Below are 24,716 nucleotides of genomic sequence, written 5' to 3'. Positions count from 1 at the left end.
CAGCATCCTCCTCTTGTGAATCTGGCACGCTTAACTAAATCTGTACTGATGTTCCCACGTTGTTCAATCCGTTTATATGGGCAAGGATCTCATCCTTTTATCCGAAGAAGTGTGCATGCACACGAAAGCTCATACCAAGAACAAATTTAGTTGGTCTTTAAGGTGCTACTGGAAGGATTTTTTTTTATTTTTTATCATGTTTCGACTATGGCAGACCAACACGGCTACCTACCTGTAACCCATCCTTTTACAGTGTAGCTTGCCATGTGAACAGTTTTCCTGGTCTTATTTATCTTCTTTATCTCCTGCTTGTAATAGAGTTTTGCTGAACGTTTATTCTGGAATATGCAATGTGTGTGGATTGCTAACAAAAAAACAACAACCAAAAATATTTTTGGGGCAGGGGTCGGGGTGGTGGTGTATTTCACGTATTTCAGTGTATCTGAAGAAGTGTGCATGCACACGAAAGCTCATACCAAGAACAAACTTAGTTGGTCTCTAAGGTGCTACTGGAAGGATTTATTTATTTAATTAATTTTGTTTTGAGGTTGCTGTTATTGTTGGTTTTGTTTTTTTTACAATTATGTGGTGTATACATTTTATGAAATAAAAGAAATACAAATTTGTTGTGAGATGTGGCAACTTTCCCCCACAGTGTCTGGGCTAGCGATTTGATGTTAAAACAGTTTATGTATTTATGTACTGTATTTGATCTTATACCGCTCAATTGCAGAAAAAACACACACCCTCAAAGGGCACTTCACTAGTTGCAAAGTTGGAAGGGACCACAAGGGTCATCTAGTCGAACCCCTGCAATGCAGCAAACGAACCCACGACCCTGAGATTAAGATTCCCATGCTCTACCGACTGAGCTATCAAGCGTCTTTGTTAAAATATTGGCAAACTTCCCCATACTAGCAGCCACCGCCCCCGTCCAGTAGGAGGAGAAAGAAAGAACAACGCTTGTTTTTCCCTAAGGACCCAAAAACACACAGACACAAAAGGCTGCGCCTACTCTACCATTGTTGCTCTGTATGCTGCCTAGGTAGGCGGGCTGATGGCGACTCGCCTTCCGATTGGCCTCCGCGGCACAGAAGCCCTCCCTCGCGCACGGCCCGCCCCCCCCGTTCGGATTGGCGAGCCGCAAGCCCCGCCTCTTCAGGAGCTCGGCCTCAGGGCGGTTGCGCGAAAAGCGGGGCGGGTCGGGGCGGGGAGGAGAAGACAGACGCGCACGCGCGCACGTACGTAGTAGCGTAGGGTCCGAGGCTCGCTTTGCCGCCGCTTTCCGTGGAGCGCCTCCCTCAGCGAACCGGCATCATGCTGCGGGCCTGTCACCGCGCGGGGAGCACAGCGGCTCAGGTGAGCGGGTGGAGGGAGGGGAAGGAGAAAGGCGTGAGGGGAAGACGAACGGGCGGCAGGAGCCTTTTGGCGCGCGTGACGAAGACGAAGGGTATCCATGAACCCGCGCTCGAGCTTCCCCTCCTGGCCCATGAGGAGGAGGGAAGACCCGCGAAGGAGCCCATTGGCTGCTCATATTGGGGTGGGGGTGGGTGGGCAGCAGGGGGCGTCGGCAGCCGAGGCGGAGCCAGGACGACTCGCGTGGTTTGTCTTCTTTTAATGAATAAATTCAAGCCTACATTTCCCATCATGCACTGCTTGTGTCTGTCCACAGTATCTTTATCCATATCTATACTTCTACCCGTATCTCTAGCTAGATACGCGGCTGCGAATTTAACCGGGGCTTTCGTAGTTATTTATTTCCTCAGAGGCGGGCGGAAGAGAGCGAAGCCGGAGTCGGCCCAAGAAACGCTCGTGGGAACGCGTGCTCTCGTGCAGAGGCGGTGCTGGCGATGGGCGCTCCCAGTTGCCGTAGGAGGCTGCTGGGCAGGGTCGCCACCCGAGGGAGGGAGAGAGGGCTGCTGGGTCTTGTAGGCTCCTTGGGTGTCACCTCTAAATCCAGAAAGAGGGCCTCTGGCTCCACGGGTTTCTCTCACCACTTCTTGGGGTTTTCACGTGAAGCAGCGAACTGGCTTCTAGGGGTGTGTCCTTTGGCAAACAGCGCCGGTTCATTTTTTTTTTTAAGCCGGCAAGGCCCTTCTCATAGCTGGTAGAAGGACATGACCTTGCTTTAATTATTCTGTGTCCTAAAGATTACACTGTGTAATATATGCGGCGAGAAGTGTGCTGAAAAGTCTGCTTCCTCATACATTTTAAGCAGGCTGTGGTGGCAGAAAACATTATGCACTTACTCTTGAGATGTTTGTTTGTTTTACAGGCCACAGTGTCAAAAAGAGATTCTAGGGCTGAGCCTGGTTGCAGAGCAAGGCCTGGCTGCCCCACCTTCTTCTGTCATTATCCATTTAGAGATCTTGAAACTACTGTTCTAATTAACTAGTAACAGTTTTGGAAAGTGTAGTGGTGTTAGAGCTTCATCCTTGCTGGGTTTTTCTTCAAAGTGTAATTTTTTTGTGTGCAATCAGGTATACCTGCCATTTCTATCATGGAACTCAAGGTGGCTTTCACTGATAAAATATACAATGCAAACAGCCCATGTTTATCATTTAAGAAGCAGCATCCAAAAATGCCTGTTGAAACAAAGTCTTGCTGGAAAGTATGCAGCAGTTGGGCCAGATAAACTTCTGTCAGGGTAGGTTCTAGATTCTGGACAGCATAACAGCAAAAACAAAACAAAAACCCAAAATTTTCTTGTGCACACCCACCACATTTCTAATGTTTGTGGGGGCTCAGAACAGGGCCTCAGAGGTAGATCTTAATACCTGGGGCGTTTCCTTTCTGATGAGGTGATTATTGAAATAAACTGGTCCTAGACTTATGCCTTCAAAAGTTAAAAAGAATAATTGCACTTTGAATTGAGCCCAGAGACAAATTGGTAACCAGTAAAGATGACACTGGATCATTATTATTATATCACACACATACATTTTCTGTGGTAATATGAATTCAGAGCACCTTATAAGCTTTAAGATAATGGTGAACAATAAAACAATGTACCTGTATTAAAGGGGGGGGACATGAAAAAACATGCATAAAAAAGAACAGTTTAAAGTGGTAGTGAAAAAAGATGCAATGGCATACTTAAAACTTTCCAAGATGTAAGCCCTGCTGAGTATAGTGGCACTAACTGCTGAGTAAACATATGTAGGATTATGCCGATAAAGACCTTGCCTTAAGAACACCTACTGAAATCAGCCCTGTTTCTAACATTCTAAAAATGGACAATGTGGTAAGCAGTTGGGATGCCACAATTGAAGGACCCCACTTGCTGGCTTATTCCTGCCCACTCAATTCTGATGTTTAGATTAGAAAAGCAAGAGCTTTGATGGGTGTTCTTAATGTGTTATTTTTGTGAATCCTGTTAGAAAAGGGACTCGAGGATGAAGTTGGAATGGAGCTCCAGATTGCTTATTACGGAGTTGTTATTTTTGATTTATTTAGAAAGAAGCCAAAAAGGGAAATTCAAAGAGACAGCTGTGAAAATGTCTGGGACTGTGACCATGGCTGTAATCCTATATGCGCTTAGTAGGAGTGAGCTCCATTGAGCATAATGGGTCTTACGTCTGAATAAATATGCATGGGATTATACTGTAAGACACAGCCAGTTTATACATACTTTGGTGTAACTCATGTTAAATGTTAGTGGGACTTTAGTAAATGTGCGTGTGACTGCATTGCATATGTCATTTTGTTGAATTTTCTGAGCTTCTCTAGAAAGTACTCAAAATATGTTTTTAAACACTGTAAGTAACTTTAATATGTTTTGCTCTTGCTGTTCAGTGACAAGACAATCTTACCATCTGATCTATAATCATTTATGCAGTTCAGCAGAGAGAGAAGTTCAGGCCTGTGCACTATAAAGTTGCATATAACTGAATGAATTGTAAAGTGAGATTATTGTATTTCTGTATGCTAGGTTTCTGGGGCAGCCTTGGGGTACATTGGGCTGGAAAATCCAAGCTACTAAACAACAGAGCTTAGCATGCAGAGTAAAAGCCTTCACACAAATTGACCAAATACTTTATTTTGTGACTATTTTGAAGCCATTGAAGTCTCACAACCATAGAAACTTAAGTACTGCCAATTCTGACCTTTTGAGCGTGGGTGTTCAAATTCTGGATGCCAATCTGTCTGGCATTTTCTAAGTTATGTTTTCAATTGGTGGAAACTCCTGAGCTGGGGTGTGTCATGGAATACAGACTTCCAGAGTTTTCTATTTCCTAACTTCGCATATGGTTTTAATGAAGGTTTTGGGCATCTATTCTTCCTGTGGAAAAACAGAGTCATGCCAACACTTTTTAAGGAGTAGTGTATTATAGTACTGTGGGGATTTTTTAAAAAAGATAGAAAGATATTTGCTAGTTAGTGGCAAACCTTTTTAGATTAGGATATTAAAAATGATTGCCAGAATATCACAGGCATGTGTGAATATTTTATATAACATTGCAGCAGCTCAGTGAAGGGAATTCTAATTTCAGTAAGTTGTTGCAGTTTTTAGCTCATTAATTTTTAAAACTAACCTGTGTCTGACTGAATTTAATATGTTGTTAATATTTAGATGCCAATATTTACAACCCACAACCCTGCAAGCTTTTTGTGTGTGTGTGTGTCAGTTTAGGTTCTGTAAACTGATACCAATACTTTTCAGAGTGACTCAGTTTATCAATCATTTTGAAAGAGACCTTTTGAAATGAGATAATGTTATATCATGATTGCAAGACTTCCTCTCAATAGCAAATAAGGGTCGTAAGCTTTTTAAGATCGTGAAATGAGGGATAAAAGTAATCTGCTTGGTATAACTTTCAGTTAGCATGTCTGGATCTGAGGTTACAATATTTCATGATCTTGCAATGGAGTTAGTTACCGTGTTTCTCCTAAAATAAGACATAGCCATAAAATAAGCCATAGCAGGATTTCTATGCATTTGCGAAATATAAGCCATTCCCCGAAAATAAGCCATAGTGACGCTACACCTCCCATTAAAACAGCCTGGAGAGGCGTGGCTATGCAGCATACCGAAGCGACGTGGTTAAAATAAGACATCCCCTGAAAATAAGCCATTCTTTGTTTTGTTGAGGGGAAAAAAATATAAGACGGTGTCTTATTTTATGACAAACACGGGTAGATAAAAACGCTATCAGTAGTCACTTGCTTGGTTACCTGTGGCAAATAAAAATGGCTTCCAGATGACCAGACAAGGTAGTTTTATTAAATAACAAAAACGTTAATGGTTGGTGTTCCTTCAGAGTGGGCCACAAATTTTCTGCATGGGTATATGTCAGCAGAAGGGATAATGAAATCATGTTATTTGCAAGTCTCCTCTAACAAAAAGCAAAGCTGCAACAACAGAACAATGATTATGTGATTCTTTTCGAACTACATGGAATGGGTTTGAATGGAGCCATTGTTAATCACAAGTTTCTACTTTTTCCTTTAGACTTGTCTGTGTGGCAAAAGTTCAGTCCGTCCATTACGTCTGGGTCGTGGATATGCTACATCTGGAGAATCTGGGTAGGTAGATTCATAATCTTTTTAAAAAATAAATAAATCCTCAGTGGGGTATTCCTTTTGCTAGATAAACCACTGCCTAGCAAAACATTTTTTGTTCACACTTTTTTATTGAGTCAAAAAAAGTGAACAAAAAATAAAGTGTGAGCCAGTCTTTTGCCACATGATCGTGCCCCCTCCACATAGATCAGCCGAGGCCATTCTGCACATCATGTCACCAGCTGGTGTGAATGTGTGAAAGGAATTTATGTGTGGCAGCTAGATTGCGGAGCTGTGTGGCTTCTGCCCTGATGATACTTTGACAGTGGCTGGATACCATACCATTATTATTTTTATTACATTTATTTATATTCTGTTCTTCCTCCCAAAGGAGCCCAAGGTGTTAGAGAAAGCCCTTGGGCTTATTAAAGGTACAAGGCTAGACATTATTATTTTATTTATTCAATTTATATACCACCTTTTATCAAAGGATCTCTGGGTAGTGTAATGGAATAGAAACTGTAATAAGATCTTATTTACAACTATCCTGTCTATCTAAGTGTCTTGTATTAAATCCCTTTCTGCATATCCTGCTTCAGCCTCCTTAATTAAACGGCCAACAATATATTAGTTGGCTTAGAAAATATTAGACAGCTGTACCTCTAGGTACTGGACATCTGTAATCCTTGATGCTTTCTGACTTGTACTATAAATTTATTGTTGTATATTAGCATGGACTTTCCTTTTAAACAGTGTCTCTGCAGGCAAAATCATAGGAGCCAGTGTTTTGTTTGTTGGTGGAGGAGTAGGCGGAACTATTTTATATGCTAAGTATGATCCACGCTTCCGAGAAAATGTAGAGAAGACCATCCCTTATTTGAGCAACGTCTTTGACATGGTACTGGGTCCTTCTTTTAGTATTCCAACACCAAAGAAGCCAGTAAGTTTCTGTCTTTGCTTTAATAACACACCTGTCATTTTTCCAATTCTTAAGTTATGCTTTAGATTTTGCACACTTAATGCCACTGAGAAACCTGATTAGAAAGCTGGATATCCTATTCACTGTCCTCAGGCTTCATAACTGTGATTCAACTGCTGGGGTCAAAGTTCTTGTTGTAAGCATTTCATGGGTGTACTGAAGGAGGCTGTGTTTTCATGGGTTATGAAGATATACTGCCATCTTACTTAAAATGTATGCTGTTTAAAGCTGCATTTGCACACTTCTATTCCTAATTCTTTTACTCCTATCAAAATATATTGGTCAACTGCCACACTTTTATAGCACTATACAGTGGTGCCCCGCTAGACGAATGCCTTGCTAGACGAAAAACTCGCTAGACGAAAGGCATTCGCTAGCGGAAGGCTGCCCCGCAAGGCGAAAATGTCAATGGGGCTGCCTCGCAAGACGATTTTTTTTTTTTGGCGCGAAAACCTCCGCGCTCCATTGCCGCTTCACCAGACGAAAAATTCGCTCTACGAAGACACTCGTAGAATTATTTTCGTCTAGCGGGGCACCACTGTACACATTTTCATTGGGATAAACTGGCCCTAGAATTGCCGATTCCAGTTCTGAGAGAGTGCTTGCTTATTAGTTGTATAGAAGAAAGGATTTCACCAAGTGCTTTCTGTTCCCCTTGTATTCTCGTGTTGACAAAGAGTGCCCTTTCTGAGTGCCCTCACATGTGCACATAACATTTCAGTGTGTTGACATGCTGCGCGATGAAAGATATAATCTAGCCTTGGGATATGTTGTCACTTTGAAATGTTGTTTCTCTTCTGCTGTTTTCTTGCACTGCCCCAAACCGCTTCTTCTATCTTGTGCAGGGTGGGACTGATGGGAGTTGTAATTCAGCAGCATCTGGAAGGCCACAAGTTATCCACCCCAGTCTAGTAGATTACAGCATTTATAAACAATGGTTTCATTTAGAATTATTATATTCAAATTATTGTCCATTTCCCCAAATGTAGAGATTCATATGGACCTCTCCTTTTTAGGAGTTTTGCATACTTAAGTGGTATATCTGTCTTACAAGCATTCTTCATAGTATGCAATTCAATGAGATTTCCCCCCCCCCCCCACCTACACACAGATACAGTCAGGTCCATTGAAAATCTCCTCTGTAACAGAGGTCATGAAAGAATCTAAACAGCCTGCTGCCAAAACTGCAAAGAGTAAAACAGAGGCACCCTCAGCTGCTAGTGAGAAAGAAGAAGGTAAGCTATGGACCTTATAAAAATATGGGGGAGGGGGCTGACTTGTTTATGAGCAATTTATGCTTTGGAACTTGAAACTACAGCCATACCTTGGAAGTCAAATGGTATCCATTCCGGAAGTCCATTCAACTTCCAAAACGTTCGAAAACCAAAGCGTGGCTTCTGATTGGCTGCAGGAAACTCCTGTAGCCAATCGGAAGCCCCATCAGATGTTTTGCTTCCAAAAATAGTTCACAAACAGGAACAGTCAGTTCCGGGTTTGTGGCGTTCGGGAGCCAAAACTTTTGAGAACTAAGCTGTTCAAAAACCAAGGTACGACTGCATTTGTTTTGAGAAGCTTTTCAGTTGTACCAATTAATTATCTGCTACTTTACATTAAAGACAAGCCTTGTACCAATTAATTATCTGCTACTTTACATTAAATACAAGCCTTGGTAGGAGATAGAGTTTTTATATTAAATAATGTTCCTTTGCAACCTTTCCTTCCAAAAACTCAACATGACTGCATTTGTTTTGAGAAGCTTTTCAGTTGTACCAATTAATTATCTGCTACTTTACATTAAAGACAAGCCTTGGGAGGAGATAGAGTTTTTATATTAAATAATGTTCCTTTGCAACCTTTCCTTCCAAAAACTCAACATGGCAATCTAAATTACTAAATTTTATATCTCACCCTTCTGCCGAAAGAAGCCAAGATGGCAAACATCTGCAATAAATATACAATTAAAAAAAACCCACATAAACCTTGTAAAACCATTAAAAACTTCTAAAAATACAATGAACATGTAACCAAATCATCAGTCTGGATAAGCACACTGAAACAGAAACATTTTCAGCAGGTGGTTCTTCTTGACACCTGTATTAAATAATCCATCCTTCTACAGTATTGACTCAGTATAGAAAATGAGGCCTGTGCTGGTAAAGGTAAAGAGCCCCTGACAGTTAAGTCCAGTCGCAAACAACTCTGGGGTTGTGGCGCTTATCTTGCTTTACTGGCCAAGGGAGCCGACGTTTGTCCACAGGCAGTTTTCCAGGTCATGTGGCCAGAATGACTATGCTGCTTCTGGCGAACCAGAGCAGCACACGGAAACGCCGTTTACCTTCCCGCCAGAGCGGTACCTATTTATCTACTTGCACTTTAAAAAAATTTCATGCTAATAAGCCTGAAAGTACAAGAATGATCCCAGCACCACATGACACATTTCGGAAAAATAATTAATGATTGGAGGGTCCAGGAAAGTATGATCATCTCATGTTGTTTGCATATTCCTTAAACACCTTTGTCTGATGAATACGATACTGATGGATTCCTTCTTCTATATTATATCTGCAATGACAGAGAATATTATGTTCCCTTGGCTGTCATATAGTTCTTGTTGTTATTTTTTTGTTTATTGGTGTTGCTGTTTGATACATACAAGCAATTGTGGTTCTGAATAAAGTTTTTCAAAAGCCTCAAGAGAGAAGAGCAAGGACCAAATAAAAGCGGTAAAAGAGGCTCAGAATCTTCAAATCATTTCCCTTTTTCTTTTTTCAAAAGTTACTCCCTTCAGATGGTATGTCAATTTATGATTTTTTTGTCATGGTTCTAATTTATGTTTGCATGTGGATAATTACAGCATGTTCAGAAGCGGCTCAGATAATTTCAGCAACAGGTGAAGCTGTTTCCGTTCCAGCTCCAGGCATGCAGGAGAAAGAACAGAGCAAAAGTCATGCGCCTCTTGAAGGAAAACACAAACCTCCTGACCTAGGTATTGTTTGGTTCCTTTTGCAAACTCCTGGCCTCTCTACTTTTGAAATTCTGAAAGAAAAGAACTTTGCAAAACTAGAGTTAAATTCTGATGTATCCCTTTGGTTGTTCCATTATTTTCTACATTCGTATACAATGTAGTGATTGCTAGCTTGGTGCAGAAACTAACAGGACTTAACTTCCTTCTGAAGCAACCACCCAGCTCCTAATTCTGTCCTCTTGACCCTTTTTTGAAGGCTCCTTTTTCTTTTTCTACAATGGTCTCTCATTCTGACAGCTTCCCTCTGGTGAATACAGAAGGAAATAGGAGCATATGTAAATTTATATTGTTAACATATTAAAGTGTGGCTAGACAGTGGCTAGACAGTCTGTCTCAAAATTGCAGGGTTTTCTGATAAATTGTCAGTGCAGGGAAGTAGAGTAGTTAAGAATATATATTAACTTCTTAGAAATATATTAACTTCTTCTTGTGTTCATTTTCGATTCTGTCTTTGACATAACTGCTTTTCTTGCTGATCTTCAGCAGTTGTGCTTATTGTTCCTATAATCCTTGTTTCTGTCTCCCTGTCTGAGGAAATTTAGATTTTCAAGGTGGGGTCTTATATTTATCTTGGTTACTCTGGAAGTTAAGATGAATCGTTTTAATGAATTAAGAATAAAAAATAAATGCATAGCAAAAGTATTCAAAATGCCACATATATACAATATTCACATCCTTTCTTTTCTGTACTTTTCTTTCTGGATCAGAGGTATGGATCCCTTTTCATAAATGTATTTATGTCCTTTCTAAGCCAGTGTTGTGTAGTGGTTAAGAGCGGTAGACTCATAATCTGGTGAACCAGGTTAGCGTCTCCGCTCCTTCACATGCAGCTGCTGGGTGACCTTGGGCTAGTCACACTGCTTTGAAGTCACTCAGCCCCACTCATGTCACAGAGTGTTTGTTGTGGGGGAGGAAGGGAAAGGAGAATGTTAGCCGCTTTGAGACTCCTTCGGGTAGTGATAAAGAGGGATATCAAATCCAAACTCCTCCTCCTCCTCCTCCACCACCACCACCACCACCAGTTCTTTGGATTTTAGGTGAGAATAAGAGTATCAGCATCAATCTAAACCACTAAAAATCTTTATACTCTATCTAGGTCAGAAGTGATTAACTAGTTGTCTTCAGGCTGCTTGCCCTCTGGTGGCCTTATCAAATTTTAATCAAGATACATGAAGGAAAAGAGAATATATTTGTAAGTGATGATAGCATTCACCAGGAATTTTGGCTGTATTCAATAGCCTAGCCAGAATCTGTGGTTATATGGACCTTGCTCCTGCCCTTCAAAACAACCTTAATACATGTTTCTCTGGAAGAAAGTCATTTTTCTTTGCCCAATAAAGCTTACTCCCAGGTCAGGAAGTGACTATAGAGGTGCAACCACAGGTCACTTCCTCATGCTGTGCCTCCATGGGATATTGAAGACGGTTTCTTCCCAGGTCCACATCTTGGAGATGGGAACAGGCAATTGTTTTGGGCATTGACTGACCAACATGCTCTCAGCATCTTGGCTGCCCACCACCACATTCAGGTCCAGTTTGCCTTCTGAGGCCAGAGGAAAACCCACCACCAAAATGGGCAGCCTCAACATACCCCTCTACCTTGAAGTGGGCAGGGATTTTCTCTTTCGTTGCACTAACTAAGCCCTTCAAAGTTCTGAATTGGTGCAGAGATGACCCCATTTTCAAAGCTAGAGAGGAAGGCTAGGGCTCTTTGTATTACACTTGTTAGAAGGCGAACGGAAATATGGAACATGGGTGGTTACGTTGTAGTGTTGAGTTCTCGGTGATTTCTGAGTGCATTGTCACCTTGCTGAATTTATTATTGCTAGGTGGGTTGATTTAATCATGGAGCATGACCAGTTTGTTGGCAAAATACACTTCTAGAACACTGATCTCTCTGCTGTTTCTTAGCAGTGAAATAGCTGCCTCGTGAACAAACTTCTGTCAATCTTGGTTTTAGTTTTCAGTGTTTTTTTAAAATACAAACCTTTATACCTAGGTGAAAAACGTGTAAAAGAGAGGCCAGCTGATGAGGTTGCAGCTCGTCTTGCAAAGCAAGATAAAGAGGAACAAGCGAAGGTTTCTGGTATGTAGGCAAACAGTATACCTTGGCAGTTTCAAGTTCGGCTTGCTTTTCAGCTGCAAGAGTATCTGTGTGATAAAGGTGGCTTGTTTTTTTGAAGCATTCTATCAGTGTAAAGCTGAAAGCCGTTTTCATAAAAATTCACTTTGCCCTGTCAGCTTTGTCTTGGCATTAAAATGACCTACCTGGGGAGGGGTATACTTTGTCCACATTTTCAGAAAAATCCTATGAAGAATGTCTGAGTTGCAGTAGTTTAAGCATTTTGCTTTGGAGTGGAAGCATCTCTAATCATTTTTCTGCCCTCCCAGAATGTAACTGCAACTTATTTTGGTGTATAGATTTACAAATTATTCAATTCCCGCCCTTAACTGCTATACCATATAAGCAGTGGAACCAGTTTTACAGTTTCACACCTTACATTCACTCGCAGCTTAGGCTCTGTGCAGTAATGCTTTCCCCCAGGCCTTTCAGTTGAAAGCCAATCAAAACAAAAAATGTCTTCAATTGTTTCTGGAAAGTGCAGATAGTGGGCACATGTCGTATCTCGACAGGAATGCTATTCCACAGAACAGGAGCAGCTGCGCTGAAAGCTCTTATCCAAATTGCTGTGGAGTGGGTTTATTGTATTTTTGGAACTCGTGGGAGAAGTTCTCCTGCAGACTGCAGTGACCTGGGTATATAGGAATAACCTGGTCTCTTAAGTAACCTAGTCCTTAGCTGTCCATGGCTATATGTGTGCCTCAGGACCACACAGTGGAACCTCGATTCCCGAACGCCTCCATTGTCGTACGGTTCGGTTCTTGAACACCGAAAACCCAGAAATAAATGCTCCCATTTTCTAAAGTTTTTCAGAACCCGAACGTGTAACGCGGCTTCTGCCGAGTGCAAGAAGCTCTTGCAACCAATGAGAAGCCGCGCCTCATTTTCCGAACGTTTCGTAAGCCAAACGGTCTTCCAGAACAGATTTCGTTTGAGTACAGAGGTACCACTGTAATACATATACTACCTTTCCCCATATGAACCAACTCAGATCCTGTGATCATAATCTCAGCCCCTTCTTCATGTGCCTGCTCCATGAGATGTCTGGAGGGTGGCAACATGTGAACGGGCCTTTCCTGTGGTGACTCCCCATTTGTACAATGCTCTCGCCAGGGAGGATTGCCTACTGCTTTCATTACATATCTTTAGGTGCTAGGCAGAAATGTTCCTCTATAACTAGGCCGTTGTCTGATTAAAAAATCTGTGGCCTTTTTCAAAGTGTGGGAGTTTGTTTCTTTAATTTTGATTTTGCATTTTTTATGCTGGAAGCCGCCCTGTGATCTTCAGATGAAGGGTTGAATATAAATTTAATCAATAAAATACAGTAAATTATATGTTAGCTCCAGCATCTTGAACTTAGTAGCAGATTGGGCAGCCAGTGCAAATCCCGCAAGCTGATGATAGTTTGCCCCCAGAAAGCAGCCCAGCTGCCATAATCTGAGCCAGCGGCATGGACCAGATGCATAGGGGAAGAAGGAAATACAAAACCATGCTATGCAAGGTGAGAAGTGGACAAGCCAAATTGTTTTACTTCTTCTCTCACCAGCTCTTGCAGCGACCTTGGAAAGTGCTTTGAATGGCACTGCTCGTGCAACCGTGCATGCAATTACACTCCAGGAGGCTGCCGTGCAGGCTGTCAATCTTCATGCCCAGAAGTTAAGAGAGGCTATGGATAATTCTGAGGTGTGTGTGTTTGCTTAATTACTTCAGAATGTGACTTACAATTAAATAAATCCAAAGCTACTTCGCTTTCTAATAGGAAAGTGGGGTATATGTCATCGTTGTCGTAGTTATTTGTAATATAGGAAAGGAATTTTCCCAGGATTTAATGAAAGAAGAACAGTGTGTGTATGTGTGTTATTTAAGATCTGTATGAATCTGCCAGAAGTCATCCAGAGTTTTGGAATTGGGTATGATCTGTATGCAGGCTTCATCCAGCTCTCCTTTTCATCTGACCCAAGTGTAGCTCTGCAATGAGTAAATGGCTGGATGAAATCTGCCCCCTCTTTGCCAGGATTGCTCATAAGAGACCTGTCATTCACTTTACCATACCACTCGCCCTTCATGGTATTAGGAGCATGACTGTTGCGAAGGCCTTATTTATTGCAGCAATCAGGACTGGAGGGATCAACCCTACTTTGCTGTTACTATGATGTTTTTGCATGGGACAACTGTTGCCAAGAAGTTTTGAACTGGCTTCTCTTGATAGATACCTATAGATAGGTGTCAAGTTGTTTACTGGCAGGATTCTTATTATCCGTGCTGCTACAATCACCCATGCTCCCTTCCTTTCCTTCCTGTGTCCACTGTCTGACAATCCTGGGTATCTTCTGTCATCAACACTTGAGGATCCCCTCGTTATTTTGGTTCCAAGGACTGATGTTATGGGTAGTTCTTACTACTGTATTTGTGTCTTTATTTACTACCTTCCAATGAAGGGTTTTTGGAAAACCTGCACAGTAGCTGTGGGACATTAAAAACGTTCAACCTCAGGACTCTCACTCTTATTTGCTTTAGTGCAACTTCTCTGACAAGACCTCAGCACCATCTGCAGATGAGAGGCATGTCTCATATGATGAGAATATGATGTTCTTTGAGAGAGAGGAAGATGGAGAGAGGTCTGCATCCATCACAGTTGCAGACATGGCCTGGTGTCCTAGCCAGAATGATTGGTCTTAGCCATTAATGGATGTGGATGCTAGTTAAGCCCTGTAGTCTTCCTATGACAGTTTTCTGTGATTATGATGGTTTCATTTTGATATTTTCATACAGTGGTACTCCGTTCCGCAGGTCCGGTTGTAAACCAAAACAGGTTGTAACCCAAGGCGCGCTTTCGCCAATGGGGCCTCCCCCCCCAAAATGGTTGTAATAAAAAGGGGGGGGGTGTAATCTAAAAAAAGGGGACACACACTTCCGGGTTTGACGTGGTTGTAATCCAAAGCAGTTGTAATCCAAAGCGGTTGCAAACCAAGGTACCACTGTACTTGGTTTCTTCAACTATATCTGAGAAGGTGACTCTCATGATAACTGGAAATTCTTACTCTGATGGCTGGATGGAATTACCTGTTTCTGTATATACTGCTTCATCAGAGCATGATGTAGGTCTGATCTTCCTTTTCTGCTTGCCATCACGCAGACTTTTCTGCTTGTGTAGAGAAACGTTTGTAAAAATACATGTTGCACAACAAATTTGATGGCAAGCTACTCTAATCATTTTCCATGTTTTTTGTAAACATGTAGAATTTATCAGCTGAGGGGGCATCTGATAGATTTTTGGTAATTTGTGTAAGTGTGTGCTGATTTCGAACAAGCATTTAGAAACTTGAGAAATTGAGGATGATTGTGCATTTTGCTAGGTTCCAAGTGATAAAAAGGCAACTCAGTGGAGGACGTTGGAGGAAGCATTGAAGGATCGTAGAAGAGCTGTGGATGAAGCCGCAGATGTCCTTTTAAAAGCCAAGTACGATTTCTTAGCTTCAGCAGTAATCCGGTAGAAAGCAAAACAACGGGATTTTATGAAATTAAGATGATAAAAATAATAATAAAATGTTTAAATGTGACTTAAGTAATAGAGCCCAATATGGGGCTATGCATGTAAAATAGCTCTTTATGTAGACATCAAGCTTGATTTTCAGTGGTTAGGAATGGTGGGCTCAGCCCTCACCCCAACAGCACTCCCAAACATGCCATGGACTGACAGATTTTACATTTTACGTTTTTTTTTTTAACAGACAGTGAATATTAATATAGCTAATTGGTGGCTTCTGATTCTGTTTAGAGAAGAATTGGAGAAAACGAAGGAAGTGATTGATGGTGCCAAGAAGTCTCAGATTCCTGGGGCCAAACCTCACATCCAAGCTGCAGAAGAGAACCTTCGTCATATGATTGTTGATCTGGACAATGTGGTCAAAAAGGTAAACTTTGGCTAAATTAGCTTTAATGATTTCCAATTGAATGCTTATGAATATGTTATATTTATGACATATTCATAGCATAACGTATGTTATAGTCACATTATAACAGAGCACTTGAGTACTTGCGGAGATTGTCTTTGGGATACTGGAGCATCTGAGAACTAACCTCATCTTCTAAACTGCTGTATTTGAACCATAAGGAAGTAGAGAGTGGTGAAAAAGTCTTATGACTTTTTTATGTTGGCAGAATCTGAGACTTTGATATGAGTTGTAAAGGGCTTGAGGCAATGATAGTCATTGGGTACAGCCAGTGCTTTTTTTCTAAAAAAAATGTTTGGGGTACTCTCATTTTTCTACTCATATTGAAATACTGCCCCTCAATGAGGCCAAACTTAGATTCACAAAATGTTTAGGGGTATGTGTCCCCCCACGTCCTCCCAGAAAAAAAACCACTGGGTGCAGCATGTAAATGCACAGCTATATTCAGAGATGGCACTAAGCTGCTTTTTCTTGGCCTCGAGCCTAAGATTCAGGGAACCTTTTTGAGTACAGACAACCTCCCATTTACGCATGTTCAATATGTGCGCAACTGTGCACACGCGTATTGTGCCGAATTCGGAAGTATCCCCAAAGGGGCGTGGGGGGGCAGAACAGGGTGTTTGCAGAATTTTTCAGTTATGTTTCATATATATGCAATTTCACTTGAATGTGCGGTGTCTTGGAATGTAACCTCTGGGTAAATTGGGAGTTACCTGTATTTGGAAGATGCTCAGCTCTTTGTCACTTTCCTTAAGATATTTCAAAATCAATGTTGTGGGCTGTGTGGCCTTTACAGCTGGTTGCTAATAAAGTATTAGTAACCAATTGTGATTAGGCACAGTAGCTCTCCGTGCATGTCTCTCTTAAGCTTCTGGAAATAGGAGAGACCACATCTCTTTTTAGAATTGCTCTTTGTGATTTAACTTAGTAAGCTAGTTCAGGTAGTCTGCTTATTAAGCTGAGAACAACACAAGCATTTAGCATGTGCATGGAGTCACTTTCCTCCTTTCTCTGCACCAAACAGGTAGGAAGCCTCTAATTAACCATACCCCCCCCCAATTTCATCCAAATTGGAAAACCATGGTTACCAGCTTTGAAAGAAGCTAATAGTAAACCTTAGTTGAATATCCTGGCTTGTTCAGAAGCTGGTAATCATTGTTTCCTGGTTTGGATGAAATTTGGAAAATGTGGCTAATTTTGGATTTCCTGGTTTTTTCCACTGTCAAATATATGCAGGCAAGACTTGTGCCAATTTTGCTTTAGCTGCTCTTATTTTGTAACTTTAAAAAAATGCTTTTTGGTTCTGATTTTTGTAATGTACCGGAGTAAAAATGTTTAAACCAATGAACCAGTTAGTGGCTGTGCAGTAATTTAATGTCCCTGTTCCTTATTTCCTCTGTCTTCAAGAGGGATAAGATGTCTGCCTATATAGCCTTTTTGTTGAAATGTGATTCCTCTGCCTGCCTTGTATTAGATTCTGTATTCAACGCAAATGTAGTTGTCCTAGTTTAGGCCTTTTTGTGTCTGCTCTAAATATTCAGTACATTCAGATGAGTATATTGTATAAAAGCCCTTTCAACTACCCCTCCCTGCTTTAACTACAGTACATGCATTTGCAATTAGACCTTTGCCCTAATTTCCAGCTGAGTATGTAATGCAGTGACGTCTGGTATCTGCAAAGAGTGGTTAATGAATTTGGATGAGTATTTGAATATTAATTTCATTTTTAATCTACTTCATTGTGTTGCCAGCTAGACATATTTGCAGTGCCTGATACCAGTGTTGTATATCAGTTGTAACACCCGCCTTAATTTTGTCTTTTCTCTTTTCTTTTTTCCCCCTTAGGTGCAAGCAGCCCAGTCAGAAGCTAAAATAGTAACTCAGTACCATGAACTTGTAACCAAAGCAAGAGAAGAATTTCAGAAAGAGCTTGATAGTGTTACTCCAGAAGTTCATTCTGGTTGGAAGGGACTAAGTAAGTAATATGTTTAGTTGTGGTCCTGACAATCTCTACTGGTACACCAAAGTTTAGAGCACTAAATAAAGCTTGCATTGATGTCCCAATTTGGCCCAGGAGCCCATTCCTCACAAAGCACACCTAACATAATGTGTGATGTCAGGTGCGGGGCCAGGTACAGACAGTTACAAAGGAACAATCAGTAACTTAAAGGGAGCTCTTGATTGTTCCTTTGCAAGCAGGGCTCTCTTGTCACTTTGATGAACTATACTATGGTGTTTGGGAACTTATGGGTTTGGCGCAATGCATGTGTGTGCACGGTCACACATATTGGACATGGCTAAAATGGTTGCTGCCTTATATATTTGAGCTTTTAATAAATGGGTTAGGGTCAAAAATTAAAATGGGGAGAAGCTAAAAACATTTAAAAACCATAAATTAGAAGTAAAAGAAAAAGGATTTTTGTTAACCTAGATAAAGTCTGATTTACAGAGAAAAGAGAGGCAGGGTGTACATTTCCTTTATAAATAGAACTTATTGCTGTTGGAACAGTAGTTCTCAGAGTTTGTTTCCTTCACTCTGCTCTCATCTAAGTATTTAATAGAAGAGGGTAAAGGGATAACAGATAAACTATGGCTGAATAACACATTTGAGGGGGGTGTGCCTGTGCTCTCAGTTTATCTGAATTGGAGACACTAAGTTGTACCCTCTCAGAAGGGAGTACAATAATATTTTTAAGGAGAATATCAGCATGCACACTCTAGCGCTGTTTGCGCTTTTAAAAAAGGTTAAAAACTCTTGCATGAAATCTGGGCTTTTTGAGTTTGGTGGGGTCTGATAAAGCTTTTCTGGACAGAAGACCTTTTGAGGGGGAGAAACACCAGGCACCCTTCACCCTCTCCAAGTCACAGCCATAACTGACTTAGATCATTGTAAGCCTCCGCACTTCAGCATGGCCCAGTTGGTTTTCTGAAATGAACCATTCCATGCTGCACTTTCAAGTGTACTCTTTATTAATGATTGAATTGTCTGCTTGCATCTGTGCTCTTCTACTCCTGCATGCTTTTAACAGCTTTTTGATCTGCTTCTGTGGACATGCTTTGATTTTCCCAAACCTTCATTTTCTCTTGCAGAGATAACTGATATCGGTGAGTTCTTTTCTCATTTCTGCTTTCTGTAAACGCTTTGTGTCTTGTGCATTTCTTCTTGGGAATGGGATGGCAAGTACATGTATCCAAGTTGCTTCAATTGTTTGGATTTTTACTTCAAAGAGTAACTAGAGGCTCTAGTTTGGTGTGTTACTAAAAAGAAGATGATCTGTTTTGATAATCACAAGGCTACGAGTGTAGATAATCACCAACGCACCTCTAGTCATATGTGATGGTGACATGAGTAAAAACATATCCCTAAGCTGTCTGCAGATGATTGTTTTACAGATGGCTGGAATGTAGGACTGAATGTAAAAAACGGTCACTGTTAGATCCATGCCACCAAACTTCATTCCCTTTGAGAAAATCTACTATAGCAGAAGAGTCAGCTATTAAAGCCCCAAGAGCAAAACATCTGTTTCTGCTTACACCAACCCCTCTGTAGACTAAGCAAATTGACCAGTGGGGAGCATGTCGGAGTAAATGCCCATCTTGTATATCACGCATGCAAATACTACACAAATACTAGGCATCGGATGGTTCCTGCTTCTCAAAGTTAAGTTATAGCTGACATTGGAGAGAGGCTTGCTTAGGATAAACTAGATACCTGTGTGCTGTAAGAACCTCCGGTATCAAACCTACCAGTTTTAACTTAAACGTGTTTGCCGGCAGACTTCATCCTTTATATTCAGACCAAAATATTTGCTGCAGTATTCTTTTCAGCTATTCCAGTGTTTCATTTGGCTCTTTGAGAAATAAAAGTACAGTGCACAAATTTACTTCTTAACGTTATTGTTTTAACGGTAGTTTGTTGACTCCATGAGACTGTTCAGAAATTCCTGATTTAAGTTCCCTCGGACAATGCAATTTTTGTCCATTTTTTTTACACAAATCCCACTGTATATGCTATTGTTTGTTTTTTGTTTGCTTGGGATGATCTTTAGGTAAAGTATATTTTTGCTTTTATCGGGTTAGGTCAGTGGGCATAACTTTTTTCCTCCTTTCATTTAATACTAGTCCCAGACCCCAAAAGTTATCCTGAAATTTTAGACTCAACACAGATGACTTCCTGCTTCTAGGTATGAGAACTATAATGAGAGAAGCTTAATTTGGTGAACATTTTCTTTGAAAAGCACAGAAACCCCTCTTGGGTTTCAGACCTGGCAGCTTTCTTTTGAATGAACAGTATTACCCTGTGCTCTGAACCAAGGGGAATATGCAGTCATATTTGACCAGTCACATCAGTTTAAAATATTGTCTATTACCTGCTTTGCTCATGCAAATAAATAGATTATAAAGGTCTGGTGTCCTTTTTACAGTTTGCTGTATCTAACCGTCTTCTCTCTTCAGCTGGCAAGCTGACAACAGACGACTTGAACTCTCTCATTGCTCATGCTCACCGACGTATAGACCAACTCAACAAGGAGCTGGTGGAGTTGAGAGTTCGAGAACAGCAGCACATTGAGACAGCCCTGGAAAAGCAGAAACTGGAAGATAAAAAAGCTTTCGAGTCAGCAGTGGCAAAGGCACTAGAACATCATAAGAGTGAAATCCAAACTGAACAGGAAAAGAAGGTAAGCACTGTGCTTATTTTCCAGTCTTGTCATGATCATTCTCTCTGTGTAGTCGTTTGAAAGGGAAGAAAACTGAACGTTAATTCTGCTGAGTAATATGAGCAGATCTCGGTACAGCTTTGTACACTCTGGATCTGGTTCTCAATAGGTTTTCAGTACATACTTTCAGTTACCTGGTTGCACTGCCCAGGGACCCACCTTAGACACAAGATCCATCTACCAGCAGACACAGTCAAGGGAAGCATTTGGACCAATTAATAAGTGGAGCTGGCTGCAGCAACAGAGACAGCTAAGCAGTTGCTGTGATGCGGGTTGTTCAGAAATAAGGCGCAGTTCTTTGCAGATTTATGGGAAATGGCCATACTCTGCATCATCAAACCAGTATGACCATGCACCCATCTAAAAACTCTTTTTTAACTGTCTTCTTCAGTCACTAATAAGTCTTGTAAAAATCCTGAAAAAGCTGCTCCTTTAAGAAAATAATGTGCCTGCATTTTACTGTAAAAGAAGGAAACATAAGAAAGTGCTCAACAGGTTTTTTTGTATGCACCTCCATTTAACTTCCCCAGCATATTCGCAACGAGACACCTTTTTTTCCTTTTTGTGACTTTTTCAATTAGACTTCAAAGGACAGGTTCATGTTAAGCCTGTTTTGCTTTCAAAAGCACTTAGCTCTTTTTAAAGATGGAAAAGGCAGTCAGAAATTTCAAAATGGTTGTTGTAGCGACAAGTTCAACAATGTATTAGTTCACATGACACAGCACTGTTTACTAAGGTTTTGTCGATCTCTTAGGGAATGGGTCCAATTTCTTAGATAAAATTGCTCTATGTCCAAGGGCTCAGGCGTGGGTATCTGTTCTTGTAAAATCAGCTAATTACATTGGCCCCATAGGCTACAAAGTGGTGACTGCTAGTGACTTTTTGACAGGTTGAAGAAGCCAGAGAAGTAATGGAGACTGAAATGAGGACTCAGCTCCGCCGGCAGGCTGCTGCACATGCTGATCACTTGAGAGATGTGCTCAAAATCCAAGAGCAAGAACTCAAGCTGCAATTTGACCAGGTGGGGTTTTGATATGATTGTGAAGGGTCCGTTAGCTTTGAGGGCAGCATTTTGCTTCACTATAGTCTCAAAAAACTTGCCTTTTTAACGTATTTTTAATGCATTTTTAATCTTTTGTTGGAAGCCACCCAGAGTACAAATTAATAATAATAATAATAATAATAATTTCATTGCCTTCTTAAAATCTTGATCCCAGCCATGATAATGCAGAAGTGCAATGATCTTAGCTGAAGTTGTTTCTATGTAAGTGCTTAAGATTGTGCATTTGTGGATTTATTTCCACTGACCTCAGCAAACACATGATTTAATTCCAAGTATATGTGGGACAATATGTTTTATTACATACTTGATGTCTTAAATCCGATTGTAGGCACAAAGGTGTCAAAAATTCTTTGTTGTAGCATTTTTTTTTCTCCATCAGGACAGGCTCTATCATAAATCATTTTAAATATTAATGAAAAAAGACGGTTTCTTGATGCTACAAAGTACACTGCCCCCCTCAAATAGGCACTAAAAATCTGACATTTTTAGAAATGGTTCTTAAGAAGATGATCACTGGTGTAGCAGCATTCGAAACTCCCATTGTTCTAGGTGCGTTTTGCAACAGGGAATTTCATTGTGAGCAGTTTCTAAGCTCCGGGCACAGTACTACATTTAAAATTTCAGAAAACTGCCACTGCTGAAAGTAAAGAGGACCCTTTTCTGCCTCCTCTTCCAGCGACTCTCTGAAGACTGGAGAAGAGACCCTCCTAAGAATATTAGGGGGGCGGGCAGTGGAAGTATTTTTTTGCAGTCTTACAATGAGAACTAGACCATGTGAAAAATGAGCATAAGATTTTAGCTGCAGTTCATTCATTTTCAGCTTTGTATTATTATAAAAAAGAGCACCTAGACACTCCATTGTGGTGCCCATAACCTAGGTTTAAGGTGCCGTTTAGCTCCTAGCTTTCATATCTCAGTTTCTAACACTGTGGTGTACTCGCCTTGTGAAGATGATAGTGTTCATGAAAGCTTATTTTGATAATGTGTTTGGTTTCAGGACTTGTCAGAAAAACTCGGTGAACAAGAAATGCAGTATAAACGCCTTACTCAGGAACAGCTTGACAATTTCACTCTGGACATCAACACAGCCTATGCCAGGCTGAGGGGAATTGAGCAGGCCGTTGAAAGTGAGTATGGGAAACCTGACAGGAGTGTGCTGTCTGGCTAATTTCGTTTTCTGATTGACTAACCCTGATCTATCATACTAGCTCCAAGCATGTCAGTACCCCCTGGAACCTGGTGTGGTTGGTTGGAATGGTGAGAGGCAGTCCCTGCAGCTGTTGTGCACAAAGAGGTGGATGCTACCGCTTGCACTGATTGTGGGAACAAATTGTGATCTCTCTCTGCTCCTGATGGTATTCAGCTATGTTTTACTGAATACACCACTGACCTTAATGGACTTAACTTATAAATTTCAGAGGGTCTGCTCCACACTAAAATTCTGGCATGGCCCTTTGTGAATCGGGAGCAGACTGAAGGACTTTGCAATGATGTGATACACTCAAGGTGAAAATGCTAGACCCGGATAACTGGTTCTTTTTCATTGTATGTGATGTATTTAGGGGAGGCCTCAAGAGTTAATCTCCAGCCACTAAAGAGAGAACTGCCAGACCAAATCAGCAGAGGCTGAGGCACACTTTCCCCCTCTTCTCTATGACAGAATGTGGTGGGAAGGTGCTTCCCTTCTGTAGATAAGATGCATAGGTCAACTTGGAAAGGCCAGGTCTCAGTAGATGCTTTGCTTGCTCCTGTAGGCTGCCAAATGACCAGTCTGCACAGCAGGCTTTGCCAACCTCGTTCCCCCAGGCTTTGGACTAGAACTCTCATCAGCCACAGCCAAGGTGGTGGAAGCTGCTGTACATAAACAGCTTTAAGCAAGTTAAGGCCCACCTTTGTTTGAGAGCTGGTTGTGAAGTCACTGGCTCAGGTGTTCCAAACCATCGTTCTGTCTGAGCCATGCACTGGAGTGTGGTGTACTAATCTTGCCCTACGAAATTACTGCTGTTGGGGTTCCTGAGCCACTTATTTACGGTTTAAAAGTGGACTTGCCGTTAAGCCATTGTGGGATTTTATGTTACAGGCCATGCTGTTGCTGAGGAGGAAGCCAGGAAGGCCCATCAGTTGTGGCTTTCGGTTGAAGCTCTAAAGCAAAGCATGAAAACTGCTTCTGGAGACAGCCCCACCGAGCCCCTGGAGAGTGCAGTGGAAGCCATCCAAGCCAGCTGTTCTGACAACACGTTCACCCAGGCCTTAACAGCTGCGCTTCCACGGGAATCGCTCAGTCGAGGAGTGTACACGGAAGAGGCACTAAGGGCACGCTTCCACACTGTCCAAAAGCTGGCGAAGAGGGTGGCCTTGATAGACGAAACGAGAAACAGCTTGTATCAGTACTTCCTCTCTTACCTTCAATCTCTTCTCCTCATGCACCCTCAGCAGCTGAAGCCGCCTTCTGAGCTAGGCCCCGAAGACCTGGACACATTTAAGTTGCTCTCTTATGCATCCTATTGCATCGAACATGGAGACCTGGAGCTGGCAGCTAAGTTTGTCAATCAGCTGAAAGGGGAATCCAGGAGAGTGGCTCAGGACTGGCTGAATGAAGCTCGGATGACGCTAGAGGCAAAACAAGTGGTGGATATCCTGACTGCCTATGCCACTGCTGTGGGTTTAGGAACAACTCAGGTGGACTGATGCAGTTGAGCTATGCAAGACTACCGTGTCTTCAGAACCACACAAATGCAAGATTCGTAACAGTGCCAGGGAGGAAACCAAAGGTTTAGATCTAGGTGGTTTTGAAACCGTACCAGAGTTGTGATGTCACTTGGCAAGACGTGGTGTTCAGTCTCTAGTTTTCTTCTCACTTAGCACAGGTTGCATTTGTATCTCCTCCCCCCCTCAGCCATTTATCATGTCTGGAATGTTTTTTTTTGCAACTTGCTTTACAAAATTTTAAGTTTCCAGGTAACTGATCTGGCTTGTGAGCCAACCAAAATAATGTTTATAACCTCTATTACTGATTCACCCACTTGGTGCACTTAAATAAATGGTGTTAAACCCACCATCTTGCTTTTCCTCCCCCCATTCCTGCTTAGATAAGTAATATCCTGAAACAAAATAGTTGCTCTTAGGATGTTTACTGGGTTGGTCTACTCCTTATCTATATATATAAAACGCAAGTGTCTCTGCATCCAGTCCCTGTGTCTCTGGGTTTGCGCTACTGAGCATGTGCCCCACGGACACAGGGATTGGAGCAGAGATCGGGCCGGGAGCAGCAGCGGCAGTTGAAACGGCGGTTGAAATGGAACGCTGGCGCTCCAGAGGCTGAAGGGAGGCCGAGAAGGGAGGCCACGCTGCCACT

General features: G+C 41.6%; 1 protein-coding gene across 2 annotated transcripts; it reads left to right on the top strand.

Moving 5' to 3' along the window:
• The first annotated feature begins 1,247 nt into the window (after window positions 1-1,247).
• On the top strand, window positions 1,248-24,417 carry IMMT (inner membrane mitochondrial protein). 2 transcript variants are annotated; one of them, XM_033168925.1, is made up of 15 exons: window positions 1,248-1,359; window positions 5,453-5,526; window positions 6,256-6,442; window positions 7,593-7,716; window positions 9,336-9,467; window positions 11,505-11,591; window positions 13,174-13,310; window positions 14,984-15,087; window positions 15,406-15,541; window positions 17,426-17,555; window positions 18,671-18,685; window positions 20,036-20,259; window positions 21,188-21,319; window positions 22,359-22,488; window positions 23,442-24,417. In XM_033168925.1, exons 1-15 carry the CDS (start codon window positions 1,318-1,320, stop codon window positions 24,047-24,049), a joined length of 2,262 nt encoding a protein of 753 aa, XP_033024816.1. In that variant the 5' UTR covers window positions 1,248-1,317; the 3' UTR covers window positions 24,050-24,417. The 2 variants fall into 2 exon arrangements, with proteins under 2 accessions (XP_033024816.1, XP_033024817.1); XM_033168926.1 differs by lacking the exon at window positions 18,671-18,685.
• Window positions 24,418-24,716: the final 299 nt, after the last annotated feature.

Source organism: Lacerta agilis, chromosome 14 (assembly GCF_009819535.1).
Source record: "Lacerta agilis isolate rLacAgi1 chromosome 14, rLacAgi1.pri, whole genome shotgun sequence".
NCBI lineage: Eukaryota > Metazoa > Chordata > Lepidosauria > Squamata > Lacertidae > Lacerta > Lacerta agilis.
Note: the sequence above shows the minus strand (reverse complement) of the source record. Positions and strands in the feature narration are given on the sequence as shown.

Coding starts and splice junctions, on each gene's coding strand:
- IMMT (XM_033168925.1), top strand. CDS start 1,318: ATGCTGCGGGCCTGTCACCGCGCGGGGAGCACAGCGGCTCAG. Junction 15,088..15,405: donor GATGTCCTTTTAAAAGCCAA/GTACGATTTCTT, acceptor GATTCTGTTTAG/AGAAGAATTGGAGAAAACGA. Junction 21,320..22,358: donor TCAAGCTGCAATTTGACCAG/GTGGGGTTTTGA, acceptor GTTTGGTTTCAG/GACTTGTCAGAAAAACTCGG.